The sequence below is a fragment of the Saccopteryx leptura genome, chromosome 2 (genome assembly GCF_036850995.1).
Source record: "Saccopteryx leptura isolate mSacLep1 chromosome 2, mSacLep1_pri_phased_curated, whole genome shotgun sequence".
In the NCBI taxonomy this organism is placed as follows: Eukaryota; Metazoa; Chordata; class Mammalia; order Chiroptera; family Emballonuridae; genus Saccopteryx; species Saccopteryx leptura.
Window position 1 is genome coordinate 13,932,737 of NC_089504.1, and position 26,670 is coordinate 13,959,406.

Below are 26,670 nucleotides of genomic sequence, written 5' to 3' on the forward strand. Positions count from 1 at the left end.
GAACCCAACAGGCCTGTATCAAAGATCATCTCGGGTATTCCCCAAATGGCCTTAAACTTCAATTCAGAAGTACTGGCTGCACCCCATCTATGTCAAAAGGTAGAAAGGCAGCAGGGAGGCCACAGGGCAGGACCCCGCCCTCCAGAGGAAACAGAAGGGGAGCCCTGGTCCCTGTCCAGGCAGCTTCCGCTTGGCCCCTGCTACATTCTCCACCCTTCTCCACCCTGCCTTCTGCTCTGGGGGAGCTACTGCCCTGGGCAGAACACACCAACTGAGCTGCTGGGCCCTCCAGCTTCCATGGGGCCTGGCCAATGGGAAACCCTGGCGGGAGACCAGGAGAGGGAGGAGAGTCACTGGGGCTGCTGCTCCCTCCACGACAGTCCCGGCTACCATCACTGGCCCTGTCTCCGGCGCTCTCCCCTCCTTAGGGCGGGCCTCAGTGGATCAGCCCCGGCCGGCCGTCACCAGCTCCGGGGTCCCGCACTCCTCTTCACGGTTCCCCACACCCGCCCACACCTCAAACCATCCTAGTGTAAATGCCATCTGTTTCCTGCTGGACCCCCACTGATCCACCAGGCGACATCTCAGCTGAGAACCAACCAGCCCTCATCCATGCAGCTGACGGAAGCTCTTTTCCATCTGGACAGGAAACCAGGGGAGAGAAGCTGTTGCGTGATCACACCGAACATCAGGGGCGGAGTCTGGGCCCCGCCAGGCTCTCTCCTGACACGACACTCCAAACAGTTCCCCCAAGCCTGCGGCAGCTCCAACCACGAAACTCGTAATCATAACCTCATGGGTCCCTGGGTTCTGGACAAGCAGCACTTCCTACATTTTATTCATTATCTTTCCCCCTAAGGACTCTTTTTAGATACATTTTTCCCAGTTTCCCCCCATAAAATTTTAATGCCACATATACAGTGAGTACCTTTTATGCACTGCACATACATTGGGCTTAGGCAGAAAAAGAGTGAGATTTTTGTCGCGCCTCCTTCCCCTTTCTAGAACCCAGTTTTTGCCCACTTGGGGTCAATATTGCCCCTTATGGAGAATGCAAATTCTGGACCCACCCAAATATAGTCCTTTCTTAAAAACTCAGATGGCTATGATGAGCTCCATTTTCCAGATGAGGAAACTGAGGTTCTGAGAGGTAAGTGACTTCCTCTCAAGTTCCCCAAAGTATGAGTACATGCTGAAATCCCCTTACACCGTAACCCACAGCCCACATTTAGGGCCTCAGAAAAGGCTGAGGGTGGCTGGAGCAGGGGGGTGGGGTGAGAAGCCCAAGGCTGGACTAGGAGTCCGGATTCAACCCTGGCTCTGCTGTGCGACCCCAGGCCAGCCGCTTTCTGTCTCTGAGCTCAGGATTTATCAGCTATACAGTGTGTCTGGGAGTCAAAGCCAGGACTACCACCAAAACAAATAGAAAACCCTCCTTATTTTACACAGGCAAAGAGCACGGAAAGCTGACCCCCGAGTCCTGAATCTGCCTCTGGGGATTTCACTCGGGTCCTTGGAAAAACACAGCTGCCTTTGACCTTCGATTCAGCAACATGCCTTTTCTAATTGGGGGAAGCAGACATGGACAGGCTTGGGCCTCATACCCTCACAGGTCTAAGCAACACAAATAGTACAGCATGAAGGTGTCATCCGCAGGGACCAATCCCGAGAAGGGAGAACTGGCCAACCTCCTAGAGTCTCCCCAAGACACGGGAGCACTGTTCAAGGAGTCTCCCCTCAGCTCAGGCTCACTATGTGACCTCCACATGAGTTCCCAGGCTTCAGGCTGCAAAATCAGGCCACAGAGCCAGCTGATCCTGGACCCCTTTTCCCCTAAGAGATCAAAAGAGTCTCCATCGTACTGGGAAGGCCAAGCTGCCTTCTTATTCTTGGAAACCACAGGCAGAGAAGCACATTTTAACCTTCATGTGTTTGCAAAAAATAAATAAAATAAAATCGGTTTCATTCAAATGCTGCTGGCTTGGTTGCCATGGATACCACCTAATCATGAAGGATGACTGTTACTTGTTCCCATGGAAACACGGAGGTCTGAGGAACATCCTGTAATTTCAGACAAGACACCAAATTTTAGTTGTCGGGTAGCAATGCCCAGATCTTAATGCTCAAAAACAGGTAGAGGCAGCAACCTCTAACACTGGGCTCAGGAGAGACGTCAGCAGAAGCGTAGAAAGAAGAGGTGTGTGTGTGAGCTGGACCTCAACGGTGATCAGGAAAATGCAAATTAAAGCTACCAGGTACCATTTCACACCTTCTGGTTAGGCCCAAATGAAAAATACCCTCACAGGTCTAAGCAACTGGTTAGGCCCAAATGCAAAATCAGGGCCTGACCTGCAAAATCAGGCTGACCCCAAATGTTAACAGGAATGTAGGAGAAGCTTTCATCACTGCGGATGAAGTGAAAAGGGTTTGGAGAACAATTAGATAATAGCTAGCTGAAACCAACATACACACTGGCTCTGGGACCAGAAATTTCCCTCCTAGATGTCCAGTCTGGAAAAATGCTTCATCCTTGTACATGGAGACCTGCACGAAGATGTCTACTGCAGCGCTGTTTATAGTAGCAATATGTCAGAAATAACCTAAATGTCCACCAATAGGGGAATGGATGACTGCACCTTGGGGCAATCACTCCGTGGAATACTGCACAGCAAGGAAGAGGGAATGACTCCAGGGGACATTGTTCAGAACTGTAAGGGACACAACAGCTACAAAAAACCTGGTGCTGTAAGATCAATGTGAATATAACTCAGAAATATGAGTTGTAGTGAAAAAAGTCCGTTTCAAAAGGAAACAGAGTGCAATCTACTTATATACATTTTTTTACAAGACTGTTCATAGCAGCTTTACTTGTAACAGCCCCAAACTGAAAACAACTAAATAAAACACAATTAACCATTTCAATAGGTGAGTGGTTAAACAAACTGTGGTACATCCATCACGTGTGAGGCAGAATAATGGCCCCCCAAAGAAGTCCACACTCCAGTTCCCAGCACCTGCCACTCTGTTACTTTACATGGCAAAAGGGACTTCACAGATGTGGATTAAGGTTAAGGACTTGGAGATGGGAGTCTATCCTGGATTATCCAGACTGGAATGATCTTATATGTGGAAGAAGAAGGGAGAAAGATGCGTCAGAAAGATGAGATGATGAAGAGGAAGGAGGGGAAAGGCTAATCGTGGAGGAAGGATGGAAGAAGGGGGTGGTCACAAGCTAAGAAATGTGGGTGACCTCTGTCAGGAAACTGAGAACAGCTCCACTGGCAGCCAACAAGAAAATGGGCACTTCAGTCCTACAACCACATAGAACTGAATTCTGCCAATAAATAGGCAATGAAGTAGATTTTCCCCCTAGAGCCATCAGAAAGGAGAACAGCCTGCTAACACCTTAATTTTATTCCTGCAAGACCCATGTCAGGCTGTTGACTTGCAGGCCCAGTAAGATGACCAATCTGTGTTGTTTAAGTGCCCTGTTCCAGTTTGTTATGGCAGCAATAAGAAACGAATGCACATCCCATGAAATATTCAGCAACGAAAAAGAAATGCACTATTGCCCTATGTAATAACTCAAGTGGATCTCAAGGGCATTGTGCTAAGGGGGAAAAGCCAATATCTACGCGGTCAAGTGTCAGAGATGATCAATAGATCAGTGGTTGCCAGGGGTTAGGGATGAGGGGCGGCAGGCAGGTGGGTATAATATAAAGGAGCAGCACATCAGAGACCTTTGTGATGACGAAGTCTTGTATCCTAATTGCAGTGGTGGTTATGCGCGACACGTGATAAAATGACACAGAATTATAGGCACGCAGCCCCCGCCATCCGGAAGCTGGCCTGGCATTCACAGCTCTGACATGTTATTCTCCTGCTGGACATAAACAATATCACAGGCCACCAACCTCAGACAAGGTCACCACGATCAAGTAAGACAAAACAAGGCCACGTCATAATTTTGTCTAAGCAACCAACAAGCACCAGGTCACTGAGCCACCCACAAAATCCTAAACATTCCCTCCCTTTGGCTAAAATGAGTAACTACGGCTGCTTCACCAATGACAGCTTTAACCCCACGCTTGCTTCCTGTCCCTAGAGATAAGACTTGAGATAACCCATCATACAGTTGCCCTCCGCTTTCTGACACTAGTCAATCTGGCATGAGCCTTCACTTCCTTAGACTTCCCCCAAATGACCTGACCAAAGCCCAAATCCTATAGTATAGTAGGTTCTTTTTACCCCACTCCGACTGAGAGGCCCCGTGGTTCCCCATGGTGTGTGTTCCCCTTCACTGCAAAGGGTAATAAATCCTACTTATTCTAACTAGAGGTGTATTCCTGGCGGGTCTTTGTCCCAAGGGTATGGACGCGGGAGGCTGCTGCACTATAATTACAGGGAAACTGGGTGAGGGGTAATGGAAACCTCTCTCTGCTTTTACAACTGCCTATACATCTATAACAGTTTCAAAATAAAAAGTTAATAAGTAGCCTATTGAACTACAAGGAGTCATATCTGTGTGTAGACAACTGAGATTTCCATCCCTGTATAAACTGTACTGGCATACAATGTTACTGAGTGCAAAGTGGCCAGCCAGCTAGAGGCGAGAGGTACAGGCACATAAAAATCACTGCCAAGGCTACTCTGGACCTTTTAGGCAGAAATATGTTTGATGTCTACGTGATTAAATGAATACAATGCTTTACTCTCTGTTTGTAGGTATGTGCACTTATACAGAGAAATATCAAGAATAGTACTCTCAGATTTGTTACCAGAGGTTCTCTTTGGAGAATGGGACAGGCTACAAGTGGGCCTAAACGATTGTGCCATTTACTGAATGAAGAATAATTCAGACTCCCCAAAACTAATAGTAAAAGTAAAGTATATATAATAGGTGGTATAATGATTCAGTACAAACTGAGCCCTCTGAATATGTCTGAGGAGGAAAAAGAAGAAATAACAAGAGAAAAAACAAAATCGGAAAACAAAACAAATGACATCAAAATAAACAGCAGACCAAAGGACCAGACAGAGAAAGTAGGCCAGGAAAGGGCACAGGACAAACTTAGAAACAAGCCTGCACGTAAGGAACATAACAGCTTCCAAGCTTGTTATGTGCCAACAGGCTAGCGCCCCCGACCCCCAACCTCAGGCATGGTCAAGAGAACTTCAGGAAGAGCCAAAAGTAAAATTACCATGCCAACGGGCCATGAAGTCTTCAGATTATTAGGACTTTCCAGACACAGCTGTCCAGTTGATGCCCGTGTGTGTGTGTGTGTGTGTGTGTGAATGAAGCACATCTATACTATTATTATCTGCTCTTTACCGTTAGCCAAATAAACAGTTTGCCAAAATATTGCACTGATAAGTTGGTAGGTCTCCTGCCTCCCCCTGCGCACTTGATCCAGTTCAGCCTTTGGTCATGCAGCATCAGGACAGAGAGCAGAGGTATTCCTTCAAGGTTGCTAAACCCTACCCACCTGAGGTAGGCAGAATAATGGCCCCTAAAGAGCCCACGTCCGAACCCCTAGACACTGTGAGTTGTTACCTTACATGGCAGATGTGATTAAATTAATCTTGAGATGGAGAGCTCAGCCTAGATCATCTAGGTGGGTCCAATGTCATCACAAGGGTCCTCCTAAGAGGGAGACAGGCGGGGCAGAGAAGGCAGAGAAGGAGATGTGATGACGGAGGTTGAGGTGGGAATGATATGGGGCCAGGAGTCAAAGAACACAGGCACTGAGGAAAAGGCAAGGAAATGGGTTCTGCCCAGCACCCCCGGGAGGAATGCGGTCCTGCCGCCACCTTGATTCCAGCTCCAGGGAACTGGTTGCAGACTGTGGACCTCCGTAAGACAATAAATCCATGTTGTTTTAAGACACTAAAATTTCACAGTGGCGACAGGAAACCAAGGCCCCCACTGATGAAAGCACAACTAACTCTCCTTCCATGAAAGTACAGACGGAGGGAGAGCGGCGTCAGACCACTGGCCGGCGGAGGGCTGCGCACCCACCAGGGCTCTCACCTCTCCTGTCCCTCATCTCCTGCCGCCCTAGGAAAGGAGACACGCCTCCTCTCAGACACAGAACGGCCATCACCATGCATAACGTAAACCTCTTTCTTTCCCCACAATGCGTTTATTATCAAATGACATAGGTGAGAACCACACGTACTTGGAAACCACAAAAGTACACGGCACCTTTGTGGGTTATGTCATAATACAGCTTAGAGATGTCTTCCCGTCTGTCCCTAGAGAGCATTCCAGCTTTTAATACTCACTCAGCACCCTGTGTGTTCATCCTTAGAGTAGGTGCTGATTACATCAAATAACACTTCTTTAGGGTACGTAAGTTCTAATGATAGCACTCCAGCGGGAACCATGACAATCAAAACCTAATTGTCTATATGTATTAATAAATTCATCCTATTTTTCATTCATTCAGAAAACATAAACTGTTTCTTTTTGCCCCCAAATTCCACCTCAGTACTAATGCTTCTGCACTTTTGTTCAAAAACAGTATTATTAAATCAGAGCAACATAACTACATAATAGGCTTAATTTTTCCAACAAATTAAAAGGGGCATAAGTTTAAGCGTGTACATATTGGTTTTTACAGATAACTTTGAACTCTCCTTATTTGACAACTTGGAGTTCGAATTTTAAGTTATCTCCAAGTTTCTAAGTTAATGACTTAATACTAAAGCAAACTGAATTTCAGTTCCTGGTATAACTTTTAGACTGACCCATAGAGTATATCCATAGATCGGATCCCGTTAAGAGGCATGAAGTTGTAATCTAGAAAAACAACGGAGTAGATCATTTTATGTTCTAGAATAGACCATCTATGACTGCCCTCGGAGCTTAGGGGGAAAGGGAATCGATGTATAAACATGGAACTCGTGTCACCTGCTGTGCCATGAGCCAAGAGTCCTTGGTCTCTGACCTACGAGTCTCATGTCCTCTGCCAGTGCCCATGAAACTATCAGGTTAGGTCATTAGCTTGCGAGTAAGGTAAAATCTCCATCCCTCACAGTAAATAGCAAAGGGCATTTACTTGGGAGTAAATTTAACAAAACACATATAAGACTAATTCCTAAAAATATATTGCTGAGAGACATTGAAGAAAATCTCAATAAATAGAGATATACATATTTTATTGGTAAGCCTCAGCATTGTCAAGATGGCATTTCTTCCCTCAAGCTGATCTGTAGATTCAATGCAATCCCAGTCAAAATCCTAGCAAGCTTTTTGAAGACAGTGACAAGCTCAATTTTAAATTTAGATGGCAGAGGGAAGGACCTAGAATAGCCAAACACTCTGGAAAAAGAAAAACAGGTTGAGAGACTTATATTCCTTGGTTTCCAGACATACTTTATAGTCTTGAAATGTAGCTGAAGTAATCAAAGCAGCATGGTTTTAGCATAAGGATGGACACACAGATCAATGGCATAGAAGAGAGTGAGAAATAGTCCCACACAGATACGGTCAATTGATTTTTAGCAAAAAAAAAAAAAGTGCAAAGTCAATTAACGGCGGAAAAGATCATTTTTTCAACAAACAGCGCTAAAACAACTGGATTTCTGTATGTAATTAAAATGGACCACCAGGAAACGTGGAGAAACAGGTCTAAGAGGGACAGTGACTGTGGCGTCTGCTCCAACTTTAACAGGAAGAAACTGAGGTTTAGAAATATCAAGCCTGAAAAAATCATGACCACACAGCTAGGAAATGCCGAGATGGAATTCAAGCCCAGTGACCTCTAAATCTAGGGGTTGTCCCACGATGAGACAGGAGCCTCTGTGCACAGACCAGTGAGAGGATAACGGGTCCCGAGTCACGAGGAACCCGAGTTTCCTCCCTGCCTTTGGCTTCTCCCTACATTTCCAGAGCCCATCCCAGCCTGGCTGAAAGGTAGAAAAGGATGCCTTGCTTGATACCCACCCACGTTTTGTTTCCATGACGTTAAGTGTGAGGAAGAGTAAGCAATCATGAGACGGCGAAACTTCAATGCCCGTTGCCTCTCAAATGGAGTTGGATCTGAGTTCAAATTATCTTTAAGTTCAGGACATGATTCAGAGTCAGTGGAGGTGGGGGTGCGTCTGCTGAGAGAGAGGCACGGAGATCACCATAAAGGCTTGGGGTCCCGGGCACCTCTCCCTGGCCTGAGAACCTCAACATAGAGTCAGAGCAGCTCCTCAAACAGAACGTGGAGGGTCAGACTGCTGGTACTAGGGGTGGCAGGTAGGAGGGAATAGCCGAGGAGATGTGTTCCCCCACTTCTCCAAAAGGACAGTGCAAGGGCTCGCTCCCTGGCCCCGGCTGGCCTCAGTGTAAGTCTTGCGAACTTCTCAGCAGCCTCCGCAGAACCGTTACCAGCTCCTTCTTTATGCTCCTCGCTCCTCTACCGGAGTCCCGTAACGACTGCCCTGGACAGTTCTGCTTCCCATTCCTCACCCGGACATGCACCTCACTTTCAAAGACTCTCCAGCCTTCCCGAAAACTCCGAGTTTCCTGGTCACTCCAAGGATCAATTAAGTAGCCTGAAGGCTTCTCTCATCCCTGAGTGTTTTTTTTCCCTCCTTGGCTTTCTGAGGATCTTCAGGAACTCCAGTGTCACCTTCCCCATTTTTATTCCTGGGTTTTCTCCTGTGACTCTCGTCTCTGCCGCCCAGAGCCCGTCCCGGGGTCGGCGGAGAGCTGGCGTTTTTCTGCACTGCTGGGATTCAGGAGTAAGGAGGTCCCAGCGTCGACATGTTTGTTCCTCTCTGCTGTGTGCAGCTTCTCTCTGTTCATTTCCTTTTTAATGTTATCAACTGTATTGGGGTGGTATTAGTTAATAAAATTAGATTGCTTTTATATAAAATGTATATTCTATTCTACATCACCTGTATATTGTATCGTGCAGTCACCACCCAAAGGAAGTCTCCTTCCATCACCATTTGTCCCCCTTTGCCCCTCTTCTATCTCCCCACCTCTGTTCATCTTTGAAACACAATGCAACACCAGCCATTTCGAAGCATTTGCATGCGTTGTCAGGTATGAAAGCAGAGGGAGGCCGGTCAACCCTGCAGGGAGCGTAGGAAGCTTTAGCTCTCTCTCTCAGGGGTCAGCAGATTTCTTCCATAAAGGCCCAGAGAGTCCACAGTTTAGGGTTCCACTACTCAACTCTGGTGATATAGCGTGAAAGCAGCCACTGACCATAGGGAAAGGAAGGACTGTGGCTGTGTCCCAAGAAAACTTGACTTAGGGACACGAAAGTTTGAATTTCAGATCATTTTCACATGTGATCAAATATTATGCCTCTTTTGATTTTTGTTTCAGCCCTTGAAAACAGTAAAAGTTCTTCTCAGCCGGCAGGTCGTACAGAGCAGGTGGCAGCTGGATTTGGCCTGTGGGCTGCACTTAGCCGAGCCCTGCTACCCCTGAGTTGTCTCATTTCTAAGAAACAGAGGAAGAAAAGGGAAGTATGGCTACGTGAAGGCTTGTTAAACCTGAGAGGTGAGTGCACGGGTATCTGCAATGTTATGTGCTATATATACCTTTTATACTTTCCAATAATTTTGACTTTTCAGAAAATTCCAGGAAGAAAGGGAAGAGTCTGGAAATAACCCCCAAATGTACCCAGAGCTTATCACTGGGCACTGGAATGAAAAGAGAATTTTATTTTCTTCTCTTCTATAATGGATTTTATTGCTCTTTTAATCCTGGGAGTTGGAGGCAGGAGGAGGAAGAAGGAAACACCAACATAAACATTATATGTGTGTATTTTTTAAATAACTGGTGGTCTCCTCTGGAACCAGTTGGTAAGTAATGCAGGAGCGTCTTCCGCACGCAGCTCCCTGCGAAGGGCTGCCCCGCTCCCAGACCCAGAGTTCCTGCTCCTCATACTGGCCCTTCCCTCTGCAGACAGCACTACCTGTGTAAAAGCTCAGGGTGTCCCAGCCCAAGAGAATTCAGAGGCTGCTACTGATGGGGGAGGGTGCTCAGGCCCCCACACTGCTCGTTGCTAAACATGCTGCTCTGAACAGGCTCCTAGACACCAGGTGGAACTGCGACTGTATGGACAGTTCATGGGAAGCCCAGCAGCTCCCAGACCTCCATTCCCACCAAACTTCAACACGGTCCAGTTCTGCACACCACCCCGCACCCCCACTGTTTGACCTCCTTTGGCTTCCAGTACCTGTCCCACCCCAAAGGTGTCCAATCTGGTGCCACCCCCACCCTGCAGCGTGAGAGCCAGGGCAAGCCTGTTAGCCACTCCCACAGCGTGCTAGTCCCCCTCCTGACCGGACACCTTCCCTACCTGCCTAAGCCTTTCCAAAAGCCTTATGCCACCACCAGCTCCCACCCCTCTGGCTGTAAAGATGACTGACCCCTGGACCTCTCTCTCCTGAGAGCCAGGCTCCCATCATTTTGGAATTTCGGGAACCTGTTCGATGTTCATAAATAAAACAATGGGGTAGCATAATATGGGGCTGGGTGACACAGGACCACTGACTTCTTGCTTTGTCAAATACAATGTTAAGACAAAGCATTAGCACCATCCTATATCTCACAAAAAGAATGTTCTGACCCCCCCCCCCCAAAGCATCCAAACACCATCATCTCAGACTATAGGAGTCTGAGACTATAGGAGCGTGACTGAAATAGGTTACAATGAAATGGATGTCATGGCAATGTCATTGCACCGCCCTTCCTGTTCTCATTTTGCCGCTGGTCAGGGAGAAAATATGCCAGTCCCACTGGCACTGATCATCAGATGGGTGGCGGCCTCTCCCATGTGGCACATCCTCCGAACTGTCCGTGCGTTTCAACCTGCCTGCCCTCTGCCTCCCGGGACCCCACACCTGCTGGATTCCTTTGGGATTCCCCTACAAGCACCCAGCTGGGTCTCCAAACCCTGCATCCTCTCTAAGTCTCCAGGGTACCTCCTCACAGGCCCACTGCTACCCCCACTCCCAAAACTGCTTGGTCCTTCTCCCTGTCTCCCAGTTCAGAACCATTCCTCTTGCTCCTGGACAGCCAACATTGTCATCTATGATCCCTGGACCATGCCAGTCTAGCTTGCTGGTTGCTTAAAGTCATTCACCTAAATCAGTGGTCCCCAACCCCCGGGCCACGGACCGGTACCGGTCCGTGGGCCGTTTGGTACCGGTCCACAGAGAAAGAATAAATAACTTACATTATTTCTGTTTTATTTATATTTAAGTCTGAACAATGTTTTATTTTTAAAAAATGACCAGATCCCCTCTGTTACATCCGTCTAAGACTCACTCTTGACACTTGTCTCGTAAGTTCAACAATTATATTTAAAAATACCACAGTTTTTACGCCGGTCGCTAATTTTATTTTGTGTATTTATCCGTCCCACCCTAAAGGCTGGTCCGTGAAAATATTTTCTGACCTTAAACTGGTTCATGGCTCAAAAAAGGTTGGGGAACCCACTACCCTAAATCACAGATCCGGTAAGTACAATGAGTTCAGACATGCTGGGCTCTATGCTCAGTAGCTGCGTGATGCTGAGCAAGTCACTGAACCACTCTGACCAGTCTGGGCCTCAGTTTCCTCATCTGCAAACTGGGGCTGGTATCTGTGAGAATGAGGATTTCATAAAATGATGCACATAAAGGACTTAGAAGAGCGCCTGGCACTGTGTGAGTGCTCAAAAAATCAAAGTCGTTGCTATTGCAATAACTGTTATTTTCAAAAACCCTTTCTTTGATTCCCTGTGGCCTAACAGGGGAGTTCCGCCCTCTTGGCTCACCATTCAAGGCTCCGCTTACCATTCCCGTCACACCATCTGCTACCCTGATCACAGGACTCCCTTCCGCTGGGCTCAGCTCCCTGAGGGTGTGGAGGCTGACCATATCCTCCAGGGCCGCCCCTGGCACAGGACTTGCAAACAGTAGGTGGCTTCACTCAAGCTCTGCTGCTCTGAACAAGTACAAGTGACACTTGTAGCCGCCTCTGGGGGAACGAAATGCCAAGGGACCACCTGGAAGTTTCTGATCCCCACAGGCATCACATTTTATTTCTACATCAGCCCTAATAGAGCTGCAATTAACCCCTCAGGCTTTAGATGCACAGATAATGACAATTCGCCTAGCCTATAATGAGAGCTTATGCCTTGTCACATCTATTTGCTAGAAGTGTTTCTGAGCCTAGAGCTGTTTGGTGACTTGTCTGAGGTCATACTGCATTTACGGGGCAGGCAGGATACACCTGGCCACATTCCTGAGCCAAAGTCAGTCCCCAAAACAGAGGTATAAATGGTTAGAAAACCACTTTTTCCTAAGACTATCTCAAATTGTCCGTTTACTGGTTTCCAATCTCCAAATCCAAGCTCTGTAAACCCTCATGCCAAGAGGGACACTGAGAAGCTGCCCATGCCCGCTGCCCCGCTCCTCCAGGCCTCACTCTCCGGCCCCGCCCCTCTGCGCCTTTATCGCATTATCCTCCGGGAAAAGGGGGAGGGGGGCGGAGCCTCACGGCCCCCACATCTTCCTCCCTGCACTGCCTTTTTCATTTCGCAGCCGTGTCAACACATCACTTCCAAGGGCCGAGAAGAAAAGAAATAACACAGCCCAGATGCCGACGGTGCTCTCCTGTCTGTCAAGGGGAAGAGGAGAGGGAAATAAAAGCTAACAAGACTTCCAAAAGCAGAATCCCCAAACCTCCTCTCGGGTACCCGGCAGCTGTCAAAGTCAACACAGGAACCTGGTGAAGGGGGGAAAACCCACCCCGAATCTAAGCCAGGAGGCTGTGGAGCCTGAGACTCACAGACCCAGCACCGCCGCATTTCCAAGGACACGCGGGCGTCCTAGCGGGCTCATCTATTCCGCTAGCGCACAGGTGGCCTGTCTAGGCTGCAGCACCAAGCCTGTCCTTTTTGAGGACTGCGTTGACTTTTTCGTTTTTTCTTTTTCATTATTATTATTTGGAGGGCTATTGAGATTCCCCTTGCTTCCTTATTTATGCAATCAGAGGAAATCGCTGCCCAGAGAGCCGCTCCCAAACTCGCGCCCACGTGGGCCATTTTCAGATGGTTAATTAAATATTGAACAAATGCTGAAATGCCTCTACTGGCTCACGACTGCTAAAAATAACCACCCTGCCACTCCATGGGAGGGCATCTGGGTTCCTCATCCTCAAATCCCTCCTCCCAACAACTGTCAAAGCCCAACCTTCCCAGGGAATAGTGGGGGTGGGGTGGGGGGGTGGGAGGATGGGGGGGGGGTGACTGACTCCCCAAACACCTACTTCACAGAAAACAAAACTTCAGCAACCAGCAAGCTCCAAATGTTCCTGAACTGACCAGGAAATACTCTCCCTTTCCTGACATTTAACCAAGTGGCCTCAAGAGGAAGGTGCAGTGGAAATATCACAACCACTCATTGCTTTTCTGTTAAAAATAGTCAAAAGGCTTCATGTCACTTCTAAGCAAAGCATGCACGCGGTCAGGGATGTGAGCACCTTCGGGTCAAGTTACACAGGGACCTCCCCTCATAAGAAGACTCAACAAAGAGCCCAGCTGCCTCCGTTTCCCAAAGCTGGGCTAATCTTAGGAAAAGCAAAAAAAAAAAAAAAAAAAAACCAACACTAAAATAGGGTGCAAAGGCATCTGGACTCCAGACCTGGGCCTCTCATGGACATCTTTACGTGACCTTGGACAAACAGCGTTGGCCCTGGGGGCTGGGTTTTCCCAGTTGTCTAGGGAAAAAGGTAGCTCCCAGTGCTGAGCTGAGCTAAAAGAGGGCATAGGACAATCTCTCCAACCTCCCCCATCAGCAGCCAAGCAGAGCGGGCTCCAGTCTCATCCTGTACCCCCCCAGGTTCAGTAAGTACGGGCGCAAGGGGGCAGACAGAGAGCACCGGGGAGTCATGACCCACTGAGATCAAGGGTGCACTCTGGGCCCGCCCGGTCCTCTCTGAATTGCACCAACCAAAGAGGAGAAGCACTGGGCTTCTACACATGGTTCAAAGTGTAAGCTCTGGAGTCTACTGGCTTCAGCTGGAGTTTGCCTCATAAAGCAAGCGACTTTACAGTGAGCAAACTAGGCCCTGAGCTCAGTTTCCCCACCTGGCAAAGGGAAGTGATGACAATGAGCCCTAGTTCCTGAGAAGGTTGGAGAGTTAAAATGAGATATGAGATAATCAGGGGAAGGTCTTAGGACACACCTTCAGCTAGGTAAAAGGAAGCAATGACCGTCATTATCAAAGGTGACGAGGGAGGGCCAGAAACAAACACAAAGACCAAGAGGCTGACATTCAGCAGATGAACCGGGGTCTCTGGCCTCCGTCCAGGACCCAGAGAGCTCTGGGAAGTGGATGTCGGGCTGGCTGACCGTCTCCAGGGACTTCATACCACGAAACGCTAAACCATCAACACAAAGAGATTTGGTGGAGAAACAGAACTGAGCCCACAAGACCTGAGACCTGCCCAGGGAATGCACATGGCTGGCGGGCATGTCTGAGAGCAGGATACAGGGGTGGGGGTCCTGGAAGAGCCTGGGTCTGAGGGAACCACCTGAGTCAACCTAGGCAAGCAGAGGGGCCACCCAGGAAGACTAACCCCATGCCCCCCCCCCCCCGACTGATGCCAACAAAGTCCCTCCCCTGCCTCTCTCCTGAGTTATGGCCAGGATCATGGGAGATGAAGTTCGAGCACACACAGTAGAGAGGCAGACTGTGAAATCAGATAGAAGAAGTGACCTTATCTAAGCCGAGGCCCAACCACAGAAAGATCTGCCCGCCCACGGGACAGTGAAGTGGTGCATCTACAAACTCAGAATCTGAAGTCGGGCAGAGCTGGGCTCCACTGTCTCAGAGCTGTATGACGTTGGACAAGTTTCCTACTCTCGGGTCATAGTCTCCTTTCATCTATAAAATAAAGATAATACCGGTGTCCATCTCACAAGGTTCTTGCAAGCATTAACTGAGATTAAAGGCAAGAGCAGAGTTAAGCTCTCTGCCAGGTACTGAGTAGGCCCAAGCAAACAGAAGCCATTTTTACTTTTATTATATGCCGTGATAGGGAGTAATGAGCCTCCCAGTCCCTGAGGCATGTAAGGGTGAGGAGGGCCTGGAGAAGCAGGGTTCAAAACCTAAAGGAAGGACTGTGTCTCAGCAGGAACAGAGGAAGAGACAAGGCAAAAAAAGGTACATGTATAATTTCAGGGGCACATCTAAGTTAGGGGCAGAGAGCCAGGCCTTGGGTCCTTAGGGGACATATGAAGACTAGAGGGGGGTTGTCACAAGACATAACCAGCCCCCACCTTGAGGGCTGTGCTCAGGGTTGTCCAGCCTACAGGGTCCAAGCTGTTGCCCAGGAGCCACTCACTGAAGCCAGAGTCCCCAGGGAGCGGTCCCAGCCTTGCCCTTCCCTCTGGTGACACCCAGGTCCTTCCCTAAGCATAGCTACCAGTTAGAAAGCAGCTAACTCTTCCCAACCACGTCACCATCTTCACTGGGGTCAGCAGCCCTAGATTTCATACCCCACTCTGTGATGGGGGCCCCTCTGTGCCTCAGTGTCCCCATCTAGACCTCAGGGAGTAGATCCCTCAGCTGCCCAGTTCTAAGCCCAGGACAGGAATCACTATCTTAAGAGGTCAACTCCAGCGCTCCTGGGAACCTGTGTGACGCCCTCCTGCCTGCATTCCTCAGTGTGCTGGGACATTCCTGGGAACCCCCTCTGAAAACTCCCCAGATCCTGCCAGGTAATAGGCTCACATAGAAAGGAGGAGGGGGGTCACACAGAAGCCAAGACACAGGGCCACACAATGGAGGTCTGGAAGGGGGTGAAGGGGGAAATGACTGTCTCAGAGGAAAACGTCCACCAAGTCCCCGGCACCCAGGCAGGCCTGGCATGTGGCTGGACCCCTGGAAACACTCAGATGAAGATGTGAAAAGAAGAATCAAAACCTCCCATGTATGTGGGTTTGGGCATTTCAACAGGCTTCCTTATTAGCCCCACTTGACAGATGGGGAAACTGAGGCCCTAGGATGTGCCCAGAGTCACACAACCAGCTTGTGTCTAAGCTGGGGGTACAGCCCCTATCCCCCACTAACTTTTGTTCTGTACTCTAAACAAAGTGTTCTGTGCCCTAGTACCCCTCAATAAGCCGGCCACCCCAACAGATGAGGCTTGGCAAGGGCTGGGAGTGCAAGCCAGTCATACACACACATGCCCATTGCCCAGCCTGGAGCCCTGCACACAGGTGCTTGCAACATGTTAATTTGCTGAATGAATGGGCCAGGCTTTACCTAGAGTGAGAGGAAAACTTGCATTTCCCCAGCAGTCCTGGTAGATCAGACAAGGCTTTTCTTGACCTTGGGAAAAAAGCACCCTGTCTGATGACACTTTACTGAGAATAGGACCCCTCAAGCCCATGGGCCACACCTCCCTTCAAGAGGGCTTAGGGTCACAAAGTACAATGTGAAATGGCCAGAACCCACCCTTTCCACTGTTTCCAGCCTTCCTCTGGCTGTTTCAACAGCAGGTCCATTCTGCCCATTCTTCAGATGGGGAAATCAGGGCCCAGAGAAGGTAAGAGCCCTGCTTACTCAAACCAGGGGGGTCTACCTACACTGTCTTCCCCTGCCAGGGAGAAAGTCCGGCTCTCAAGTCTGCAGTGCGCCCCCTCCCACCACTCCCGAGGAGCGGCGGGGGATGAGGGACAGGGAGCTTCCTCAGAGGTGGCAGCCTGGCCACAACCCTTTCCCCAGACACGCCAGCTGTGGGTCCCGCTGACTGCCAACTCTTCCCTGTACTTCCCTGTTTCTGAATCAACACACCCCCTGCCCCAAATTCTCAGTCATTTTCCTTCCTGGCTTGTGGCAGAGGCCAGAATGGGTGTGAGCAAGGGCCTGACCAAGGCTGGGGTGCTGGGTACCACCTCTTCCTCTGAGGTCTGATGTCAGCACTATGGGAACAAGTCCCCATCCAGGTGGGGAGATGAGGCCTGAGATCAGACAGGATGAGTTCCAACCTGGGTGGGGATGCTGCCCTCAGGAGGGATGGCCCTAGGGTCAGAGTCATGGATCTGGGGCTACAATAGAGGGAGGTCAGTAGTGGAGGGGGCTTTAGCCACCCCCCACCCAGGCGGGCAGGAGGCCTGCAGCCTCCACCTCTCACACTGCTGGGCAGCTCTCAACCCCCCACACATGACTTCCAAAACTCTAGGCCCTTTGTAAGGCCCAAACTACTGTTCTAGCTCTTCCCCAGTCCCCGCCCCTTCCCCCTCCCCCACCCCAGGACAAACTCTGTCTGCAACACCTAAGACCTTTTCCTTCTCCCTTTTCAGCACAGGCCGTGCCTTCTGTCCAGGGTAAGGGCAATAAGAGTTCACTCTCAACTGTGACCTAAGTCCCAGGCTGCACAGGCTTCTAACTTCCATGCATCTGTCCTCATTTCTTAAACAGCCCTGCGTCACCACCCATGTTCACCAGATGAGGCCACTGAGGCTTGGCGAGGTAACTGGCCAGAGGACAGTTTTGTGGAGAGCTGGGGCTTGAACCGGAACTGCTCTCTCTGCAGAGGAAAATCCAAATGTCACCTCCTCTGTGAAGGCCTCCCTGATTTCCCCGGTTGTCACTTCTGTTCAGTGACAGTCTCCCCCCCCCTCCCCACTCACCCCATAGGCTTCAAGCTCTTACAAGGCTGAGGAGCGATGCAGGAACTCCTACACAGATGGGGACTGAAAGCTAGGGCTCAGGCGAAACCCAGACACGGTGACTGTCTCACGCCTAGTCAGCTGAGAAGAGAGACTTCCAGTCCTCCCAGCTTCTCTGTGGGCAAGGGCGAAACCAGGCTGGGGTGAAGAGTGGTGGGAAAGGTCACAGAGGGCACTGAGCGGGTGAGCGGGGCAGGGCCTTTCTCACAGCATGAACCCATTTTCTCATGGAATCTTCCAATACTGCTAGACCCTTTTATAGTTCAAGAAACTAAGACTTGGCCCTGGCCGGTTGGCTCAGTGGTAGAGCGTCGGCCTGGCGTGCAGAAGTCCCGGGTTTGATTCCCGGCCAGGGCACACAGGAGAAGCGCCCATCTGCTTCTCCACCCCTCCCCCCTCTCCTTCCTCTCTGTCTCTCTCTTCCCCTCCCGCAGCGAGAGGCTCTATTGGAGCAAAGATGGCCCGGGCGCTGGGGATGGCTCCTCGGCCTCTGCCCCAAGCGCTAGAGTGGCTCTGGTCGCAACAGAGCTACACCCCGGAGGGGCAGAGCATCGCCCCCTGGTGGGCAGAGCGTCACCCCCTGGTGGGCGTGCCGGGTGGATCCCAGTCAGGCGCAGGCGGGAGTCTGTCTGACTGTCTCTCCCCGTTTCCAGCTTCAGAAAAATACAGAAAAAAAAATAAAGAAAAGAAACTAAGACTCAGAAAAGGGAAGTGACTTGCCCCGAGTCACAGTGCTTGAACCCAAATATCCATTCTTCCAGACCAAACCTGGAGGAAGAGACCAGCTGGAGGCACTGCAAGAAAGGCAAGAGTCAGGGATGGGTTACACACCCTGAGAGACCCCTGGGGACTGAACTCCCAGCACGCACCTGTGCACACCTCCCAGCCTCAACTTGAACCCTTCCAAGCACGGGAAACTCACTACTTCAGAAACTACCGACTTCCTGAGGAAGCTTGTATATTGTTACGCAACCCTGACCATGGGAAAAGTCTTCTCCCGTTCTGGGGTAAGCAAATAAGCATTTACTGCCCACCTGCTTCATTTATACTCAAAGCCACAAGAAAACTAAAGTTCGTGGGAAACACGAACCAGAGGGCCCAGGCCACACAACCAGCACGGGGAATGGTAGGGATTTCACACCAGGTCTACCAGATTCCCAGCACAGATTTGCTCTAACCCCTCTCCAGTCAGGCTCAGAGCCAGCCTTCCCCATTCCCAAGACAACCTGATGGTGTAAACTCAGCCCAGGTTCCTGCTGGGTGCTACCAACCACCCTCCTCCCTCCTACCAGGGGCACCTCAGTGGGCCTGAGACTTTCTCCTGGGCTCTGAGCCTCCCAGGCAGCTTCTAAGAGCTCCTCCTTCCAGGGGGCCTCCCTCTCTCCTCCCTCCCACCCAGCAGTGGAAGGAAGTACACCTCCCCCTACCCGGCCCAGAGAGCAGCCCCCTGAATCACACCCGTTTCCAGCTGAGGATCCTGTTACTGGAAAAAGAAAATGCTGCTTGAACCTCCCCCTCCTCCCAGTCCAGACTCCAGGGCTTGAAAGAGAGAAACTCTTTTCAAAGGAGGTGGCACCCACCCACTGGGAGGGGTTCCAGATAAATCCTACAAGTCTAGCCTCCTTTGAAGCCAAGGACCCTGTCCCCAGGGTCCCCTGAAGTCCAAGCACCTGTCCCTCCACCAAGAGGTGGAAGAGCCTGTTAAGTCCCTGAGGAGGGCACGTGCGGATGGGGGCCAAGCGGAGAGGCCAGAGCAGAGGGCAAGGTGAGACCAAGCCAAGATCCGCGCCACTTCATTGCCTAGCTGCTGAGTAAACTGAGGCACAGTGGAGCAGGAGGCGGAGTCTCAGGTGGAGGAGAGAGAACCCTGGACTGGAATATCCCCTTTCCCTGCCTAAGGGGAGACACTGGAGCCTCAGTTTCCCCACTGAGGGTGGAGAAGGAGAGAGCAGCTCCGGGATCAGGGCTCAAGCAGACACAGAAACGGACAAGAACAAGAGGAGGAGAAGGGAGTCCGGGGGAAATAGAAGGATCCAGGGTTCCTGGCATCCCAGGGCATCAGGTGGTGAAGTGGCGGTAGGGAGGGCCTGGGGGTCAGGGGTCGGGGGTCGGGGTGGCGCCTACCCCTGGCAGGCCGGGTCCGGCTGCGGGAGCGGCTCCTCTGGCGCTGCAGCCGGGGCCGCCGCAACAGCCGGTAGTAGTAGGAGGGCCTCCCGGTGCTCTTCCTGGCGCTGCCGCCCGCGGACATGCTGCCGCCCGCCGGGCACTGGGCCGGGCCTGGCCGCGCTCACACGGGCCCCATCACCCGCTCCGGCCGGCCCGGCGGGCGTCCCAGCGTTTCCCCGCGCGCTGGTGCGCGGAGGCTAAGACTGCCCCACAAAGTCGCTCGAACTCCTCCCCCTGTCCCCGCCCTCCCCAGAGCAGCCGGCCCCGCCACGGGGGCCAGGGCCCGGGGCCGGGCTGGCACCGGCCCGAAAAGTCAGTGCGGGAGAAATCCCGGCCTGGAGTCCGCGGGGCGAGGCGGCCTGGATTGCCCCGGGACCCCAGGCAGGTCCCCAGGAGGGTCACTGCCTCCGCGCCCGCACCTGAGCAACGATGCCCAACCACTCCGCGGCGGTTCGGCCCGCACACTCGCAGGTGCGCGCTCCCCGCCACAGGGCAGGGCGCACGTGGGGCGGCCAGGGCGGCGGGCGGAGTCTGCCACAAGCCCACTAAGCTGAGTATCAACCCGCAAACACATTATTCCATTGTCCCCTGTCCCAGCCAGGTTAAAAAGACTTCGTTGCCCACAGGATACTTGCTCAGCCTTCACCTCTTAAAAACTGTCCCGTTTGATACATATTTTTATATAATTAAAATGATGATGTGTATGTCCAACACACACAGGGGAGAGAAAACATAAATGAACACACTGTGTATCCAAGTGGGGCTTTGCCAAATCTCAACATTTTGCCCCTTTTGATCTAAACTCACCCTAAATAAAATCCCACAGAGGCTGTAAAGTGTTCTCCCACTGGGCACAGGCAGCAGCTCCGGCCAGCCTGCCGGCAGGGCAGGACGGGACAGGACAGCACTTCCCCTACTGCAGGGGTGGGAAACTGAGGCTGGGAGGTGGGCGGGTGCCGACGACTCGACTGCTTTCCTGCTGAAAAGCTGTCTCTGCATCACTCACGCCCCAGCTCAAGAACCTGCCCTGGCTCCCCAGTCTCCAGAAGCCTCAAGCCCAAACAACCTCCCTTGGCATTTAAGGTTCCAATTACCTGTCCCTAACCAACCCCCCCTCCTCCAGCCCCCAGCCCCCCACCACCACCACTCCCCCGCTTCTCACTTCTCTTTGCCCTACACCAGGCATGGACGGACTGCCCTCCAACCTACTTTACTCCGTCTGCCCAAAGTCCATCCTTCTAAGGCACACCTCCTCTAGGCTTCCCCGACAATCGGGACGCTCGGTGGTCTCCCTCTCTCTCCAGCTGTCCCTGGCCCGCACAGCAGAATTTATCTTTCAAATTATTCGGACAACCACCTGCCTGAGCTCCACCCACTCAAGTACAGAAAGGGACTAAACGGGACAGAAAGATTTGACTTGCCTCAGTAGCAAGGAAAGTAACAAAGGCAAGTGATCTCGGCCTGGGGCTCCTAACACAGTCTTAGGGGTGTGTTTGTGGCAGAGTCACACATGGATGCCTGGGACAGTTTGGATGTCCTCTAAACAGCTGAAAAGGTAGGGCATTGGAGGGGGCGGGGCAGTCTGGGCAAGAATCCAGGCCGGGTTTTGAACCTCACAAGGGTAGCCTCCTCCTTTGCTCCCTCAGCTAGGGGGAGGGCCCCCAGGTCAGAAGAAGCCTGGATCACAGCTGGAAGCCAGGCGCCTTCCCAGGACCTGGGGGGAGGGGCAGGGGGAGTAAGGCTCCTCCAAACCCAGTCTGGGTTATCCAACGCTATCAGCAACCCTGGGCTCCTCTCCCCAGAGTACTGGCCGATCCCTTGGGAAGGTGGAAAACCACAGCGCTTGCAACCCATTAGCCCCCTTTGGGACGAGCATTGCTCTGGCTTATTTTCAATAGTAGACATTGCCAGCAGCATCTTTTACAAGTGCAGAGGGCCCTGGGAAGAGCTGGACCCAGGCTCAGTCCAGAGGCAAGTTGTGCGTCTTCACAGCAAGCATCTTCCTCCTCAACCCTGAAGTTCTGCACTTGGGTGAGGTTCCGCAGCCACCTGCCCACCCTTGGTACTTCCAGGAATGAATAACCTCCCCTGCTAGGTCCACCAGTGTTCAGTGGAGAGAGAATTCCCAGGAAGTCTAGCTCAGGGTGGAATAACAATCCTCTGTTCCCAGGGCCTGGACTTCAGCTGGACCAGCTTCTCCCCAAAGCAGGAATGCCCTCATCAGCCAGTTTCTAGCCTTCCTGCCAGCCCACTGAACAGTGGTTGGGACAAGCAGTCCTGCCCTGGGTCCCTCAACAAGCAGGGTTAGGTATGCATGAGTGGAGAGAGGGGGCAGTAGCCAGGAACTCAGGATCTCATCTGTAAGGACAGTTGGGCTCCAAAAGTCTGATAGGTCCCTCTACTTCAACTTGGGTTTCTCTGCTCCTTCTCTGTGCCTCAGCCTCTTTGCCTACAAGGCAAAGCTAGGGACCAACCTATCTGCCTTATGGAGGGAAGAGAGAGGGTCAGCTAATGAAGAGGAAGAGGCTTCTGCATTCCAGGCCTTAGGACAAGGTGAGTACTGCCAGCCACGTCAGCTGGACATGTCCACAGGGTAGGTACCACACAGGTACCAGCTGGAATAACTGAATAGGAAGGGGGCAGGGCAGGAGCTAGGAGAGAGGGGCCCAGGCTCCCTGCCCCTCCTCCTGGCCCGGGACCCCCGGGGCGGGCAAACAGACAAAGACTGCTCCTTGCAAGCATCTGGAATCAATCCTGCTGTGGAACAAGCCACCCACCCCCTCCTGCTGCCCCTGTGGCCTCTTCTTTTTAAACAGAAGCAGCCCCCTTCCGGAGACTGCCTAGACTGGAGGAGGGGCACTTGAGAATACCCTACCACCACCACCCCACTTCTGCTATAGACCCCTCCCAGGCACTGCTAATCCGTGAGCTCTAGGACCCCCCAAACTGATATAGCCCGTCAGTGGTCTTGCCTCCAGGGGGCCCGGAATAGGTCCAGCTCCATCTCCTCCATGTCATGGGGGTCAAGGCTACAGCTCCTACACCCCGAGCCTCCAAGTCACCCCAGCTCATTATCAGTGCATATTTCTGAGGTTCCCCCAAGTCTCCTGATTCAGTGAATCTGGGTGGGGCCTGGAATTCTGCAGGTTAAATCAGATCTGACCTTCCTCCAAGGACCACCTTCACCAACCCTCCAAAGCCTCCAGAGGTGAACCCCCACTGCACAAAAAAGGACCCCCTTGGTCAAGAGCATCCGCCTCCCTTGTCCCCCCACCTGTGCACCCATCTGGATCTGTCTGCCCCCGGCCTCCGAAGACTCCCCACGCCTTCCCACATCTGGCCTTTGTCCTGCTGGTCAGATGGCTGCCATGAAGCTCTGCCCTCTGCACCCACCTGTTGAACTCCTCCGTCTCCCTCAGGACCCAGCTCAAACATCGCCTTATAAAAGAAGTCTGGGCCAACAAGAGACACTCCCCACCCCCACCACACCCCACCAGCTGGTCTGAATAACGAGGACACAGGAGAAGAAGGGAGGGACGGACACACAGAATTTCCCTCTGGACAGAGAGCGAGCAGCACCCCGTGACTGGAGGTGAATTACACGCTGCTGGGGAGGAGGTGGTGGGTGGCCTGAGAGCAGGGCTGGACGTCCAGGTAAACCACAGGCCAGGCCAGGGCTGGGCTGAGCCAGGAGGGGCACTCGATGCAGGGCTGGGGGCCAGCACCCACCGTCAGTGAGACGGTGCAGTCTCACATCTCGCTGGGGGCCAGCACCCACCGTCAGTGAGACGGTGCAGCACCCACCGTCAGTGAGACGGTGCAGCCTCACATCTCGCTGGGGGCCAGCACCCACCGTCAGTGAGACGGTGCAGTCTCACATCTCGCTGGGGGCCAGCACCCACCGTCAGTGAGACGGTGCAGCCTCACATCTCACTGGGGCCAGCACCCACCGTCAGTGAGACGGTGCAGCCTCACATCTCACTGGGGGCCAGCACCCACCGTCAGTGAGACGGTGCAGTCTCACATCTCACTGGGGCCAGCACCCACCGTCAGTGAGACGGTGCAGCCTCACATCTCGCTGGGGGCCAGCACCCACCGTCAGTGAGACGGTGCAGTCTCACATCTCGCTGGGGGCCAGCACCCACCATCAGTGAGACGGTGCAGCACCCACCATCAGTGAGACGGTGCAGTCTCACATCTCACTGGGGCCAGCACCCACCGTCAGTGAGACGGTGCAGCCTCACATCTCACTGGGGCCAGCACCCACCGTCAGTGAGACGGTGCAGCCTCACATCTCACTGGGGGCCAGCACCCACCATCAGTGAGACGGTGCAGCACCCACCGTCAGTGAGACGGTGCAGCCTCACATCTCACTGGGGGCCAGCACCCACCATCAGTGAGACGGTGCAGCACCCACCGTCAGTGAGACGGTGCAGTCTCACATCTCACTGGGGGCCAGCACCCACCATCAGTGAGACGGTGCAGCACCCACCGTCAGTGAGACGGTGCAGTCTCACATCTCGCTGGGGGCCAGCACCCACCGTCAGTGAGACGGTGCAGTCTCACATCTCGCTGGGGGCCAGCACCCACCGTCAGTGAGACGGTGCAGTGTCACATCTCGCTGGGGGCGTTAGCTGGACAGTCAGTGAGGAAGGAGCCTAAAGCCTACCATCAGAATTACCTTTGAAAAGACTAAAACTGCCCACAAAGGATAGATTTCTTTCAGTGTTAGGACAGCTCATCCATCTCTGCAGCTGAGCCAAAAGCAGAAAGGCCCAGCCTTTCCTGGGGGTTCCTTTTGTACAGAAGAAAACAAGAGCAACAAGCACCAGCTATCGAACACCAGGGTCCCCACAGGGAGGCGACAGATCAGGCCCGGAGAGGACCAGGAGAAGTCCAAGACTGCCAACACAGAAAGGTTACAAGTTTGGCCCGGGAAGGTCTGTCTGGGGGTGAAGTTTGAATTCAGTACTAAGAAACCTTATTCAGCACTCACTGTAGGCCGGAGCCTGTCTGCAACATTTTAGGCACATTCTCTCATTTAATTTCACAACAATCCTGTGAAGAAGATGGTTACTGTATTCATTTTACAGAAAATGTTGGAGGCACACAGAGTGTAAGTGCCCTAAGGTCCCATAGCTTGTGCCGAGTCTGGATTTGAACCTGCAGTGGCACAGTAGATAAAGTGCAGAGCTGGAACGCTGAGGGCACCGGTTCGAAACCCTGGGTCTGCCCAGGCAAGGCATGTGCGAGAAGCAGCTATGAGTTGAGTTGATGTTTCCCGCTCCTCCCCCACCCCACCCTGCTTTTCTCTCTCTCTCTCTCTCTCTCCTTCTCTCTCTCTCTCTCTCTCTTTCTCTCTCACTCCAAAATAAAATTTTAAAATATTGGCCTGACCTGTGGTGGTGCAGTGGATAAAGCGTCGACCTGGAAATGCTGAGGTCGCCGGTTTGAAACCCTGGGCTTGCCTGGTCAAGGCACATATGGGAGTTGATGCTTCCTGTTCCTCCCCCCCTTCTCTCTCTCCTCTCTCTCTCTCTCCACCCTCCTTTCTAAAATGAATAAAAAATAAAATAAAATAAAATAAAATTTAAAAAAATTAAGGAGTCTGGATTTGAACCCAGGTAGATGGAAAAAAGTAAGTCTTAAGGCTGAATATGACTTAGTACAGTGATGGAGGAGAGGTCAGAGGTCACAGCCTGGAACCTTCTTTTAAAAACAGCTTTGACCTGACCAGGTAGTGGCACAGTGGATAGAGTGTCATCCTGGGACACTGAGGACCCAGGTTCAAAACCCCCATGTCGCCAGCTTGAGCACAGGCTCACCAGCTCGGGCACGGGGTCACCAGCTTGAGCATAGGATCACAGACATGACCCCATAGTCTCTGGCTTGAGTCCAAAGGTTGCTGGCCTGAAGCCCAAGGTCCCTGGCTTGAGCAAGGGGTCACTGGCTCAGCTGGAGGCACATATGAGAAAGCAAATAATGAACAACTAAAGTGACGCAACTGCGAGTTGATGCTTCTCATCTCTCTCGCTTCCTGTCTGTCTGTCCCTATCTACAATAAAAACAGCTTTGACAAGGAACAGGAGGAGGTGAAGAGGGACCGAAGTCCTAACAGGGGAAACACTGGAGCCCACGCCAGGCCGCACACAATGGGTGTCTGGAGGACGGAGACGTGTCAGGTTTCCTGTCAGGACGAGGTGGGCAGTGGTGACCAGGGAAGTCCCCAGCCAGGCGACCCCATACACATCCGCCTCCCAGGCAGCTGCTCCCAACCTTGGAGTCCCTGGAACCTTGGGCAGGGGTGTGGGCGGGCATGCCGGGGGCCTCTGCCCAGGGACGTGGCCTGTCTGGCCAGCAATGACAGCTTCCTGAGTCCACTGTTCATCCAGGAATGAGGCTGGACCAGGAGTGGGGGCTTCATTCAGAAGGTGGTGGAGGCTGCAGCAGGGGCTCACCACACAAAGCAGAGGGGGCAGGCGAGCCCTGTGAGGCCACATCAAGCTCTGATACCAGCCAGGTGTCCACTGCCTCCACTGCCCCACCCATACCCCCAGGGACTTCCTCTCTAAAGCCCTCCACAAACTTAATGACATCCTTTGCAGAAAGTGGCCCAGCCAGGGCCCAATGGCCTGGGGCTTGGATGGCTCTGCCCTCCTCAACAGAGGTGGAACTGGGTCATCGGTCAAGCATGGACATTTCGACACTCACAGACAAAGCCTCGGGGAGTGTGAGTGTTTTTTAAATCAAGTCACCCAAACCTAGGCTGACGGTAAGGCCTTGGAGAGGTCATGACTCTTATAGGGGCAGAAGGCCACTGGGCAG

The 26,670-nt window shown here is 52.2% G+C and overlaps 2 protein-coding genes across 10 annotated transcripts in view; one reads left to right on the top strand and one right to left on the bottom strand.

The window, feature by feature from the left end:
* The window catches only part of GGTA1 (glycoprotein alpha-galactosyltransferase 1 (inactive)), a 381,241-nt gene that overhangs the window by 149,502 nt on the left and 205,069 nt on the right, over nucleotides 1-26,670 (top strand). The window lies entirely within an intron of this gene.
* The window catches only part of DAB2IP (DAB2 interacting protein), a 199,017-nt gene that overhangs the window by 111,168 nt on the left and 61,179 nt on the right, over nucleotides 1-26,670 (bottom strand). For 4 of the 9 annotated variants that reach the window (XM_066367246.1, XM_066367250.1, XM_066367244.1 and 1 more), the window contains exon 1: nucleotides 19,804-20,044. The exons of 3 other annotated variants lie outside the window; for them this stretch is intronic. In XM_066367246.1, the coding sequence (XP_066223343.1) occupies nucleotides 19,804-19,927 (124 nt within the window). In that variant the 5' untranslated portion in view covers nucleotides 19,928-20,044. Of the gene's footprint in view, nucleotides 1-19,803; nucleotides 20,046-26,670 lie in introns of those variants that run through there. 2 more of the 9 variants (XM_066367249.1, XM_066367247.1) reach the window with 2 other exon arrangements.